General features: G+C 45.9%; 1 protein-coding gene across 1 annotated transcript in view; it reads right to left on the bottom strand.

Moving 5' to 3' along the window:
• Positions 1-2,055: 2,055 nt before the first annotated feature.
• LOC121439607 (glucokinase regulatory protein-like) overlaps positions 2,056-12,012 on the bottom strand; it is an 82,953-nt gene continuing 72,996 nt past the window's right edge. The window contains exons 10-12 of the mRNA XM_041640148.1: positions 3,995-4,144; positions 2,921-3,055; positions 2,056-2,355 (exon numbers count right to left, since the gene is read on the bottom strand). Of these exons, the coding sequence (XP_041496082.1) occupies positions 2,179-2,355; positions 2,921-3,055; positions 3,995-4,144 (462 nt within the window). The 3' untranslated portion in view covers positions 2,056-2,178. The remainder of the gene's footprint in view (positions 2,356-2,920; positions 3,056-3,994; positions 4,145-12,012) is intronic.

The following is a 12,012-nucleotide window of genomic DNA, read 5'->3' on the forward strand; positions in this document are numbered from 1 at the left end:
TTCTTCTTTTTCTTCTCCTCCCCTTTGACTTCTCCTCCTTGTCGTTGTCTTCTTCTTCCTCTTCTCCTTCCCCCTCCTCCTTTCTCCTCTCCCTCTTCCTCCTCTTCCCCCTCCTCCCCCTCTTTCTTCCCCTCCTCTTCCCGTTCCTCCTCCTCCTTCTTCCTCCCCCTCCTCCTCCCCCTTCTCGTCCTTCCCCTCGACTTCTCCTCCTTGTCATCGTCTTCTTCTTCTTCTTCCTCTTCTCCTTCCCCCTCCTCCTCTTTCCCCTCCTCCCCCTTTCTCCCCATCCTCCCCCTCCTCGTCCTCCTCCCGTTTCATTCCCCTCCTCCTCCTCCTCCTCCTCTCCCTCTCCTTCTTCTTCTTTGTATTCTTCTTCATATTCTTCAATTTTTGAGACAGAATCTCTGTTCAGTCCTGGCTGTCCTCGAACTCACTATGTAGACCAGGCTAGTCTTGAAATTAGGGAGATCCTCCTGCCTCTCCCTCCCAATTGTTGGGACTAAAGGTATGCACCACCATACCCATCCTAAGGCTTCTTGAAGTGAATTAAGAGAAAGACAAGGCAGGTAGTGCCTCCCTTAGTCCCAGCACTTGGGAGGCAGAGGCTAAAGAATCTCTGTGAGTTCAAGGCCAACCTGGTCTACAGAAATCAGGAGAGCCAGGGCTACACAGAGAAACCTTGTCTTGAAAAATCAAAAGAAAGAAAGAAAAAGGAGGAAGCATCTATTAGTAATGTCTCAACTCCCCTCTGCCCTCCATCAAGGTCCTCCTATGGCCCAGAGAACAGGCATTCAGACAAACCTATAGGACGTCAGCATGGGGAAAAGTGACTTGAGAAAGAGTGGTTATCACGTACCTTTGTCTTGGCTGCCACCTGGCCCTTGTTCTGATGCCTAGAAAACAGTATCCATGCAACAACAACTAAAAAACCAAGTAACACAACGCTGAGATACGCTGGCAGTGGGGCAGCCAGGCCCCACAGTAACGCCATTCCTCAAGCCTATGCCCCCTCTCAGCTACAGCTTCTGCCTTTATAGTGAGATTCAATGACATCACAATAGGCCCTGCCAGGGAAAGCCAGGCTGTGGGCACGCTCAGGTACCAGCTGAGCCCTTCCCTGTGTCTGCCCGTGGCTCTGAGAGCTCTGATATCTAAAGCTCAGGGAAGAATCCATCTGTGAATCTCCTAGGGTTCAGCTAGGCAGACTTGTCATTAAGGGAGGCGTGATGAGGCAGACTTTCAAAGGTCTTCCCAAATGACTTGTTCTGACTCACATTTTCTTTGGAGCCAGTCACTGGTCACTGTCAAGTTTGGACTGGGTCTATAGCCATAAATTGCAAACTGCAAGTTAGAACACAGCCCCAAGTGGAATCTAAGAGAGCTGGGATAGATCAAGTGGGATCCCTCAGGGACTTGGAGGTGCTTGGTTTTCTAGGTTTGCAGGTCTCCATATTATTTCCTAGTTGCTGTTGCCCCGACACACATCACTCTGAGCAGTGGCCTTAAGAGAGGATCGACGGTCTCATTGCCCAGATCAGTCATTATACCACCCATCACTCCATCTTCCCTAGAGTCAAGGCAGTGCAAACAAGATTTGCTTTTCTTACTATTTTAAATTGTGTGTGTATGCGTATGCACGTATGAGTGCAGGTGCTATGGAGAGGGGCCGAGAGGGAATCTGCAGGGACAGGTGTTTGAGGACCACACAACATGGGTGCCGGGTACTGAACTTGAGTCTCTGCAAGAGCAGCCTTCATTCCCCACCTCTGGGCCACCTCCAGCCTAACAAGGAGCTTTTAGGCCCTGTCATTTACATTATGATGTCAGCATGTCCCTTGAGGGTTCAGGGGGGGAATTTTTTTTTTTTCGAGACAGGGTTTCTCCGTAGCTTTTTGGTTCCTGTCCTGGAACTAGCTCTTCTAGACCAGGCTGGCCTCGAACTCACAGAGATCCGCCTGCCTCTGCCTCCCAAGTGCTGGCAAGGTTAGGTTCCAAAACAAGACAATCAGTTTTATTTCTGAGATCAGAAGATGTCAGTGACTCTTCCCCGATCCCGGGCTGTTAATGCCCCCACCCCCACCCCCAGAAATTGGGTTTGTCCCACCACCACGTGTATCGCTGGCACAAGTCTTCGTGGGACTGGACCGATGGCAGAGGCTCTTCATGGTCCCAGAAACATCAATTTACTGCACTATAGGCTGTTGGGTCCGCAAGTGCTCGGGTGGTACGCTTCTGACCCGGCCCAGAGAGGGCGCTCCTGATAACCTCATAGACGGAAGGAGCTGCAGCCAGGCGTGCCTTAGCCTCTGTGATGGAGCAGCGTTGTAAAAGGCTCAGCAAGGCTGTGGCGATCACCTGTGGGAAGGGGCAGGGCGAGCTGGAGAAAATGTAAGGTCATTTGAGAAAGAACCCTGGAGGAGACAAGAATTGGGCACAGGAGTTAGGTTGGGTAAAAGAATAGGAAGATGGCGGGTCTGTGGTGGTGCACGCCTTTAATCCCAGCACGTGGGAGGCAGAGGCAGGTGGATCTCTGAGTTCGAGACCAACCTGGTCTACAGAGCGAGTGCCAGGACAGGCTCCAAAGCTACAGAGAAGCACTGTCTTGAAAAACAAACAAACAAAAAAACCTTCACTTAAGCTGGAAAATTCCTGTGCTAAGACCCTTCTCTCAGTCCTTCTTGATGCCCCTCCAAGGCAGAACAGAAGCCGTTTTGTTGATGTCGTTTTTACCTCTGTAGTTTCTGCCACTGTCATGCATCCTCACCCCATCCCCACCCCATCCACCTACCCCTCCTAATGGGAGCTCCCCGTGGCACTGATCTCTGAGCTTTGTAAATCTGGTGTCATACCAAGTTCCTTAGATTTTTAAGATCCTCAGAAAGAGTTTGTGGAACGGCCAGCAAGGGGAAAGAAAGGATACATTTCCCTTTTCGTGGGCAACCTGGACGTAGTGGGAGATGGGAGCAGCCCGGACATCATCTGACAGTGGTTGAGGAAAATGGACTGCTTGGAGGAGGCTCTCGATGCAGCGAGCCTTGTACTGTCCAGAGAACCGCTGTGGGAGTAGTAGTAAGGTCGGTGTTGGGATGGAGGGCAAGGAGAACTGAGAATAGTGTCACAGAAGAAAGCAATTGGAGAAGGGGGGGGGGGGGGGCAGGGCAGCTAGGATCCTGAAGACTGGCCGAAGACACTGTGGAGAGTTTGTCTCTCCTGGCAACCCCATAATCACAAGGTGTAAAGGAAAAGTGAGTTAAAGGAGTTAATGAATGGGAAGTTGGTGAGATTTACAACTGTGATCCAAAGACCCCATGTAGATCGATGATAAAGGATAGCAACCTTCAAGGCTGTCCATCATGATCTCTGCCCAGCATCCATTCTCCCTCCATTTGGGCATTGGCCCCTTTCTTTTCCTGGATAACTGTTGGTCTCCATTCTGAGACCGTAGATATAATCAAGCCATCCTGCCCCACCAGATTCTTGAAAGTACACACAAAGCAGATGAGCAGGTGCCCTTTCTCCCTGGAGGGCAGTGATTGGTTCAAAGTTGTGCACATGACCCAAGACAAGGCAACAAGAGCCCTCAGCCAGATGCTAGCGGTGTTATGAGGAACAGAAAGACTCCTTCCCACTGGGGTTACTGTCTTAGAACTATTCAGTTCTAAGTCCTGGAACTCACTTATGCAGACCAGGCTGGCCTCGAACTCACAGACACCTGCCTGTCTCTGCCTCCTGAGTGCTGGGATTAAAGGCGTCTGCCACCACTGCCCAGCTACTAGTTGGGTTTCTATTGCACCTTGAAACCTAAAGACTGCCAACTGGGAGGTACAGTATCACACTCCTGCACCTTTGTGTGCATGCAATGAAGACCGGATAATATGCCCGAGAAAGACATGCCTGTGAAAATCTAGCACTTAACCCTACACCCCTCCCCAACATTGCAAAAAAACATCTTCTATGGCAGTCTGGGTTTGCGGGACTCCTGTCACGCTCCCACTTGCAACATGGCCAGTGCCTTCCAAAAGAGCTTGGAGTTGGCGATGTGGAAGTCCAGCATGTGGTTCTGTAAGGTCTTCCCCAGCAGCACGTCGGCCCCGGTACTCACTGTATTCAACACCCACTTGGTGCTTAGCTCATGCTGGAACTTCTGAAATACAGACACACGGGAGCGCTGGAAGTTAGGGGCTGGGAGAGCAGCGGGTGAAAGAGCCATGTTAGAACAGAAAACCTGGGCTAAAACAGCAGCCACCTCGGGGCTGAAGAGAGAGATGGCCCGGAGAAAGAGCACTGGCTGCTCTTCCATAGGTCCAGAGTGCAATTCCCAGCAACTACGTAGTGGCTCATAATCCGATGCCCTCTTCTAACACTGTATGACATTTAATGATGTACTCCTCATTAAAAAATGAATAAAATTTTTAAAAAAACAAATTTACAGTACTGAAAACAGCCTGATACTGGCATAAGAACAGACAGAAGGACCAATGGAACTGAATAGAAGACCCGGATATCAATCCATACATCTTAGAACACCTGATATTCGATAAAGAAGCAAAAAAATATCAAATGGAAAAAAGAAAGCATATTTAACAAGTGGTGCTGGCATAACTGGATATCAACATGTAGAAGAATGAAAATAGACCCACATCTATCACCAAGCACAAAACTCAAGTCCAAATGGATCAAAGACCTCAACATAAAGCCAGCCACACTGAACCTTATAGAAGAGAAAGTGGGAAGTACACTTGAACGCATTGGCACAGGGAACCACTTCCTAAATAGAACCCGAGTAGCACACTGAGAGAAACAATTACTAAATGGGACCTCCTGAAACTGAAAAGCTTCTGTAAAGCAAAGGACGCAGTCAACAAGACAAAACGACAGCCTACAGAATGGGAAAAGATCTTCACTAACTTCACATCAGACAGAGGTCTGATATCCAAAATATACAAAGAACTCAAGAAATTGGACACCAAAAGATCACATAATCCAATAAAAAAATGGAGTACAGACCTAAACAGAGAACTCTCAACAGAGGAACCTAAAATGGCTGAAAGACACTTAAGGAAATGTTCAACATCCTTAGTCATCACAGAAATGCAAATCAAAACAACTCTGAGATTCCATCTTACACCTGTAAGAATGGCCAAGATCAAAAACACTGATGACAAGTTATGCTGGAGAGGTTGTGGGGAAAAGGGAACACTTCTGCATTGCTGGTGGGAATGCAAGCTTGTACAACCCCTTGGATGTCAGTGTGGTGATTTCTCAGAAAATTAGGAAACAACCTTCCTCAAGACCCAATAATACCACTTTTGGGTATATATCCAAGGAATGCTCAATCATGCCACAAGGACATGTGCTCAACTATGTTCATAGCAGCTTTGTTTGTCATAGCCAGAACCTGGAAACAACCTAAATGCCCCTCGATCGAAGAATGGATAAGGAAAATGTGGTACATTTACACAATGGAGTACTACACAGCAGAAACAAATAACGACAGATTGAATTTTGCAGGAAAATGGATGGAGCTAGAAAACATTATTTTGAGTGAGGTAACCCAGACCCAGAAAGACAATTATCACATGTACTCACTCATAGGTGGTTTTTAAACATAAAGCAAAGAAAGCCAGCCTACAAATCACAATCCCAGAGAACTTAGACAACAATCAGGACACTTAGAGAGACTTATACAGATCTAATCTACATGGGAAGTAGAAAGTAGAAAAAGACAAGATCTCCTGAGTAAATTGGGAACATGGGGACCTTGGGGGAGGACTGAAGGGGGGAGGGGAGAGGCAGGGAGAGGAGCAGAGAAAAATGTAGAGCTCAATAAATATCATGGGGGGGAGGGAACGACGCTGGACACCTAAGCGCAGATCATTTGTTTGATGAGAAGAGCCTTTAACAATCTTTCTTGGTTTTGATCATATTATTGAGAGAGTTAATGTTTGTAAGCTTCACTTGCCCAAGGACAGATAACTTCCTGGAATGCTGGGGCTGTTGTTTTTTCGCTTCAGTAAACAAAACTGGTCGCCCCAACTGCTCAGGATGTGCTTGATCACCAGGCCGGCAGGAGTTGCACCTGCAGGAAGTGCTCAGGAGGTGTTCTTTCCCCTGATTGGACGTAGTAACCTTGTTCATTTTGCCTTTATGAGCACCTGATTAACCTAATTCAGCACCATTCTCTGGGAATTCTGGTTATGGACCTGGCCAGTGTCCATCTTTCTGGCCAATATTTATTAAACTTTGCTTTAATTAGATAATTGTGGATTTGGCCTTTCTCCTCACAATTTTCAGGTATAACAGTCTACTTTATTTTTTTAATTTATTTACTTGTATTTTTAACATGTATGGGTACTTTGCTGGCATGTGTCTCTGTGTACCACATGTATGCAGTGAACTCAGGGGCCAGAAGAGGGCATCCATCCTCTGGAACTGGAGCTACTGACAGTTGTTATCTGCCCTGTGGGTGCTGCCAATGAACCTGGGTTCTCTGGAAGAGCAAACAAGTGTTCTTTGAAGGATACTGAACAGTAGGGTCTTCCTCTGGGACCCCAGATTAGGCCCAAACCACATCCAAACACCTGTTTGACCTTGCAGGTGAAGTTTTGAGAGGAGAAAAAGGGGAGGTCTGTGTTAGAGTGGGCTAGGATGTAGTGGGACATCTTGACTGGGCATGTTCATTAGGTGAACCAAACGGGGCTTTTGATTGCTGGACTTTGGAACTCATCCTCAGCCAGGCATAGGAAAGTATCCGAATAAAGGAAAGGACCCTCACGGTTTTGCTTTAGGAATGTAATCTAATGGTTTTTTAGCAAGACAGAGGGAACCGGGGAGAAAGGCAAGGCCTGTCAGAGTCACATGCTCTAGTGGGCCAAGTGTCCCTTTGCTCTTAACTGCTACAGCATCTCTCCAGCCTCCAAGGTTTTTTTGTTTGTTTTTACAATTCTTTTTGTTTTGTTTTTCAAGACAAGGTTTCTCTTCTCTGTAGCTTGGGAGCCTGTCCTGCAACTAGCTCTTGTAGACCAGGTTGGCCTAGGAACTCACAGAGATCTGCCTGCCTCTGCCTCCCAAGTGCTGGGATTAAAGGCGTATGCCACCACCACCCAGCTGCCTCCAAGTTTTTTATTTGACCCTTGAGGGATCCATAAAGCCATAGATCCCATACATGTGGGAGGAGCTAAGTACTGGGACTCATCCACCAGCTACAGTCTTGCTGAAGGCAGGGGTGGTGTCCAATTCTGCTCCAGGGTCTCTGTCCTTCTAAGGTATGAGATTGTCACACACACCCTTGGAAGAGTGTATACAAGAAACTTTTTGTCCACTTTTTAAAGGGATTCCCTTTATCACTAGTGCGTGAGTGATGGGGGATGGAGAGCAAGCCGAGCGGGCCATGGGGAGCCATCCAGGGAGCCACGTTCTCTATGGTTTCTGCTTCAGTTGTCGCCCTGACCTCCCTCAGTGATGGAGGAAATAAATACTTCTCTTGCCATGCTACTTTTGGTTATGGTGTTTTATCGCGGCAACAGAAAGCCTGAGACAGATGCTATATGCCATTTATCACATTGCCTGTAGGAAAGAAGCCAATTAAATCTGAGTTATATTATTAGCTATTTATCCCATTAAGTATCACTAACAAAGTTATTTTGAAGTTTACATGATTGACTTTTAAGTTCCAATGAAGAAATAAATCCATATTTATAGCTTAGGAAAGCCCTTAATATTTAATGAACGGAGGACTAATCCTTCCAAATATTAAACATGCCATAAATCCTCTATCATTAAGTTCATGGAACCAGTGCATCAAGAAGCAGGCCAGTGGAAAAAATAGGAAATCCAGACTGCTTCTAACATTAAAAAAATGTACATGTAAACTCACTATTGTTATTGGACCAGTGCACATGGAGCTTGAATATATGGCACATGTAATATCCTTCATCACTCAAGGCAAGCTATACTTCAAAATTAAACTGAGACAGTTGGTGTGGAAGTTTGGGTGAGAATGGCCCCAATAGGCTCACGTTATTTGAATGCTTGTTCCACAGTTAGTGGGACAGTTTGGAAAGAATTGCGAGAGCCCTGTTGGAGGAGGCATCTCACTGGTGGTAGACTTTGAATCAGTTTCAAAAGTCCATGCCATTCCCAGTTAACACTGTCTGTTTCATGGTTGTTGTCTCAAGATGTAAGCTCTCAGCTGGCTGGTGTTAGTGCAAGCCTTTAATCCTAGCACTCAGGAAAACAGAGGCAGGTGGATCTCTGTGAGTTCGAGGTCAGCCTAGTCTACAGAGAGTTCCAGGACAGCCAGGGCTACACAGAGAAACTCTGTCTCAAAATAATAATAATAATAATAATAATAATAATAATAATAATAATAATAATAATAAAAAGATGTAAGCTCTCAGCTACTGCTCCAGCACCATGCCCGACTTCCCAGTCAAATACCATTGTCCCTGCTCTGGTCGCCATGGATGCCCTCTCTGAAACTGTAACCAGGCCTCCAATTAAATGCTTTCTTTTAGAAGTCGCCTTGGTCCTGGTGCTTAGCCACAGCAATAGAAAAGCAACTAAGACAATTTTAGGTAATTGCCTGGAAAAATATAAATGCGTTCATGCCTTGCTGCTTTCACAAGAATAAACAAAGTTCCTAAGAACTGCAAGAAGCAGAGGTGCCATACCAACATGAGTGTGGGAGGAGCTTTCTGTGCTTCAAGCCCCAGATGGCAATGGAGAGATTGACACATTCAACCTCGGAAAAACTGAAGCAGACTTCTTGCAGGCTAAAGCCAAGAGAAAATATTTACAACATGCATCAGAAATAGAACACTAATGGCTTTGTAAAGAACTCAAGGCCAAAGGAGTCAGCGGAGATTTCAAAGCCTGGTGGAAAAAGAAGTAAATGCTGGGCATGGTGGCAGAAGTCTGCAATCCAAGCATGCTGGAGGCAGGAAGGAAGGGGCCATTATGAATCTGAGGCTAGTCGATTGTCATGGGGAGGTCCAGGACAACTGAAAGAAGGGGTAAGGGGGCAAGTAGAGAGGGGAGGGAGATGGAGGAGAGAGAAAGATGCTCCTCTATCTCACATCATAGAGACACAGGCTGGGGAGTGGCTCGGGGGCAGAACACTTGCATAGCATGTGTGAAGCCCTGGGTACCATCCCACTTCTTCAAAATCAATAACTAATATATTATAAAAGAAAATTACACAGAAATTGAATGAAGCTAGACAAAACTCTCTGGGGGGGGGGCTGTATGGAGCCACATCAATTCAAACTTCAAGTGTGAAAAGCAAACAGTACAAAACCAATGGAAGAAAAGTTTACAACATAGAGCAAAATAATATTTGTATTTAACCTTTGACCAAGATCTAAATTTCTACATATTTATCAAAAGAAACACTGAGATAATGTGCATAATCATTGCTTCGTTATTGGCAATGGCAAAATATTCTTATTTGATGATCCAAATAAGAAATTGGTCAGGTCAGTTATCATACATGTGCACGCACAGCTGTCAGTGAAGACGAGATCTGTACATTGCAGTTGAGTAATATTCATAAAATATTAAGCAAAGCACATGAGATGTAAATTGTATGCCACCCTTTGCCCAAACATAAGAGGGTGGTTTTTTGGTTTGTTTGTTTTTCATTTTCTTTTTTTTTCCAAAAAGAAACATACAAATTAAGTTTAAATATGGATGTGAATAGGATCGAGGAAGTCACCTTGAATATGCTCCCATTCTGAGGATTAAAATGAAAAATTAATACTAGAGAAAGTATTAAGGGAAGCCAAGCATGACACACACCTTTAATTCCAGCACTCAGGTCGCAGAGGCAGGTGGATCTCTGTGAGTTTGAGGACAGCCTGGTCTACAGAGTGAGATCCAGGACAGTCAGGGTTGTTACACAAAGAAGCCCTATTTTGATAAATGAGAGAGAGAGAGAGAGAGAGAGAGAGAGAGAGAGAGAGATAGAGACAGAGACAGAGAAACAGAGACAGAGAGAGAAAGTATTAAGGGGCTGGAGAGAAGGCTCAGGGTAAAGAGCACTTGCTGCTCTTGCATAAGATTGAGTGAGACTCCCAGCAGCTACAGTTTATGATCACCTGTAACTCCAGTTCCAGAAGATCCAATGCCCTCTTCTGGCCCATGGCACTGCACACACATGGTGCACATACAGACAAGCAGACATACACACATACATATAAAAATAAAATAAAATGCATTAAAATACATCTAAGCCAAGCATTGTTGTAGGGAGCTGCAGGCTGCGTTCCTGCCACCCAGCTCCCAGCCACTGGCTAGCTTTACCCGAAATAACAACACACAAATTGTATTCTTTTAAACACTGCTTGGCCCACTAGCTCTAGCCTCTTATGGGCTAATTCTCATATTTTGCCTAACCCATTTTTAGTAATCTGTGTAGCACCAGTCTTACCGGGAAAGATTCAGCATGTCTGACCTGGTGGCTGGCTGCATCGCGTCTGCCCCAGAGAGGAGAGCTATCGAGTCTGAGCTCACTTCCTCTTCCTCCCAGCGTTCTGTTCTGTTTACTCCACCCACCTATGTTTTAACCTATGAGGCCAAGCAGTTTCTTTATTTTTTAACCAATGACCTTCCTCCATCAGTGCTGTGCCCCTTTTATCACAGCACTTGGGAGGCAAAGGCAGGTGGGGCGGATCTCTGTGAGTTAGAAGCCCATCTCGTCTACATGGTAAGTTCCAGGGCAGCCAGAGCTATGTACAGAGACTCCATATTCAAAACAAACAGGCACTAGAAAAATTACTCAGAGGCCCTGAGTTCAATTCCTGGTAACAACATGGAGACTTACATGATGCTCTCTTCTGTCATGCAGGCATACATGCAAATAGAGCACTTACATACATCAAACAGATTTATAATCTGCAAGGATTGGCTAAATGAGAACTATTCCAGGTGTGTGTTTTAGCTCCTGAGTCAAAGCACCCACGAGTTTACATACCCATCTTTTTATAGGGAACAGAGAGGTAGGGCATGTCAGGAGGACGGTACATGATTTTTAAGACTTGGGGAACATATGAGGGCCTGGGACAAAGTCTGTTTGTTCTGCGGAATGGACAACCGCGTGTGAATGATTCTGAGAGCACCGGAGGAAAAGGCTGGGCCTGGGGTTTTCCAGGTGTGCTGGCAATCTTCAGTCTCTCTTCTGATGCAGTGTAGGTAACAGAAGGTCAGAGGAAGGGTGGTGGTGACTGCTTCTTCCTGGGTGGGTCTGAACTTCAGGCAGGAATGAAGCTTGATACAAAGCCTCCTTCAGCACTGGGATGGGAGATGCAAGGGGAAATGGGAGGGACCTGAGTTCTGAGGGATGTCTCAGGAGCTTCAGATGTCAAGGAGCCAGGTTCTGAGAGTTGCTTTGTGACCTCCCACAGCATTTGTGACATGCTCTGGAATGTATAGCTAGGAGTGGGACAGAGGGGTCATATGGAGATTCTAGGCTCACGTGTGTGTGTGTGTGTGTGTGTGTGTGTGTGTGTTCGAGACAGGGTTTCTCTGTGTTGCCCTGGCTGTCCCAGAACTCTCTCTGTAGGTCAGGCTGGTGTCAAACTCTTGAGATCCACCTGCCGCTGCCTCCCAAGTGCTGGAATTAAAGGTGTGCACTACCACTGCTCGGTTTATGCTTACATTTTTGAGGAGTTAGCAAACATTTCCCCGCACACACACTGAATATAAATGTTTTGTGATGTAAATGGTTCCATTTTACATTTCTACTCATACTGCATGGATCCCAATTTTCTTCCATTCTTACCAACACTCAAGTGCAAATCACCGTTTAACTACTTTACAATCTAGACTACAGTCAAGCAATCAAGCCATAATTTTCACGGTTAGAGAGTATTTATTGAGAAGTAGAAATTGGTAATAAGAAGGGGGCCAGCAAAATGGCTCAACTGATAAAGGTGATTATATTCCAAGCCTAATGACCTGAGTTCAATCCTCTGAGCCACTCAGTGGAAGGAGAGAACTCTGTGTTGTGGTAGG

The sequence above is a fragment of the Microtus oregoni genome, unplaced genomic scaffold (assembly GCF_018167655.1).
Source record: "Microtus oregoni isolate MIOR12 unplaced genomic scaffold, Mior012 000062F_ref0000492, whole genome shotgun sequence".
NCBI lineage: Eukaryota > Metazoa > Chordata > Mammalia > Rodentia > Cricetidae > Microtus > Microtus oregoni.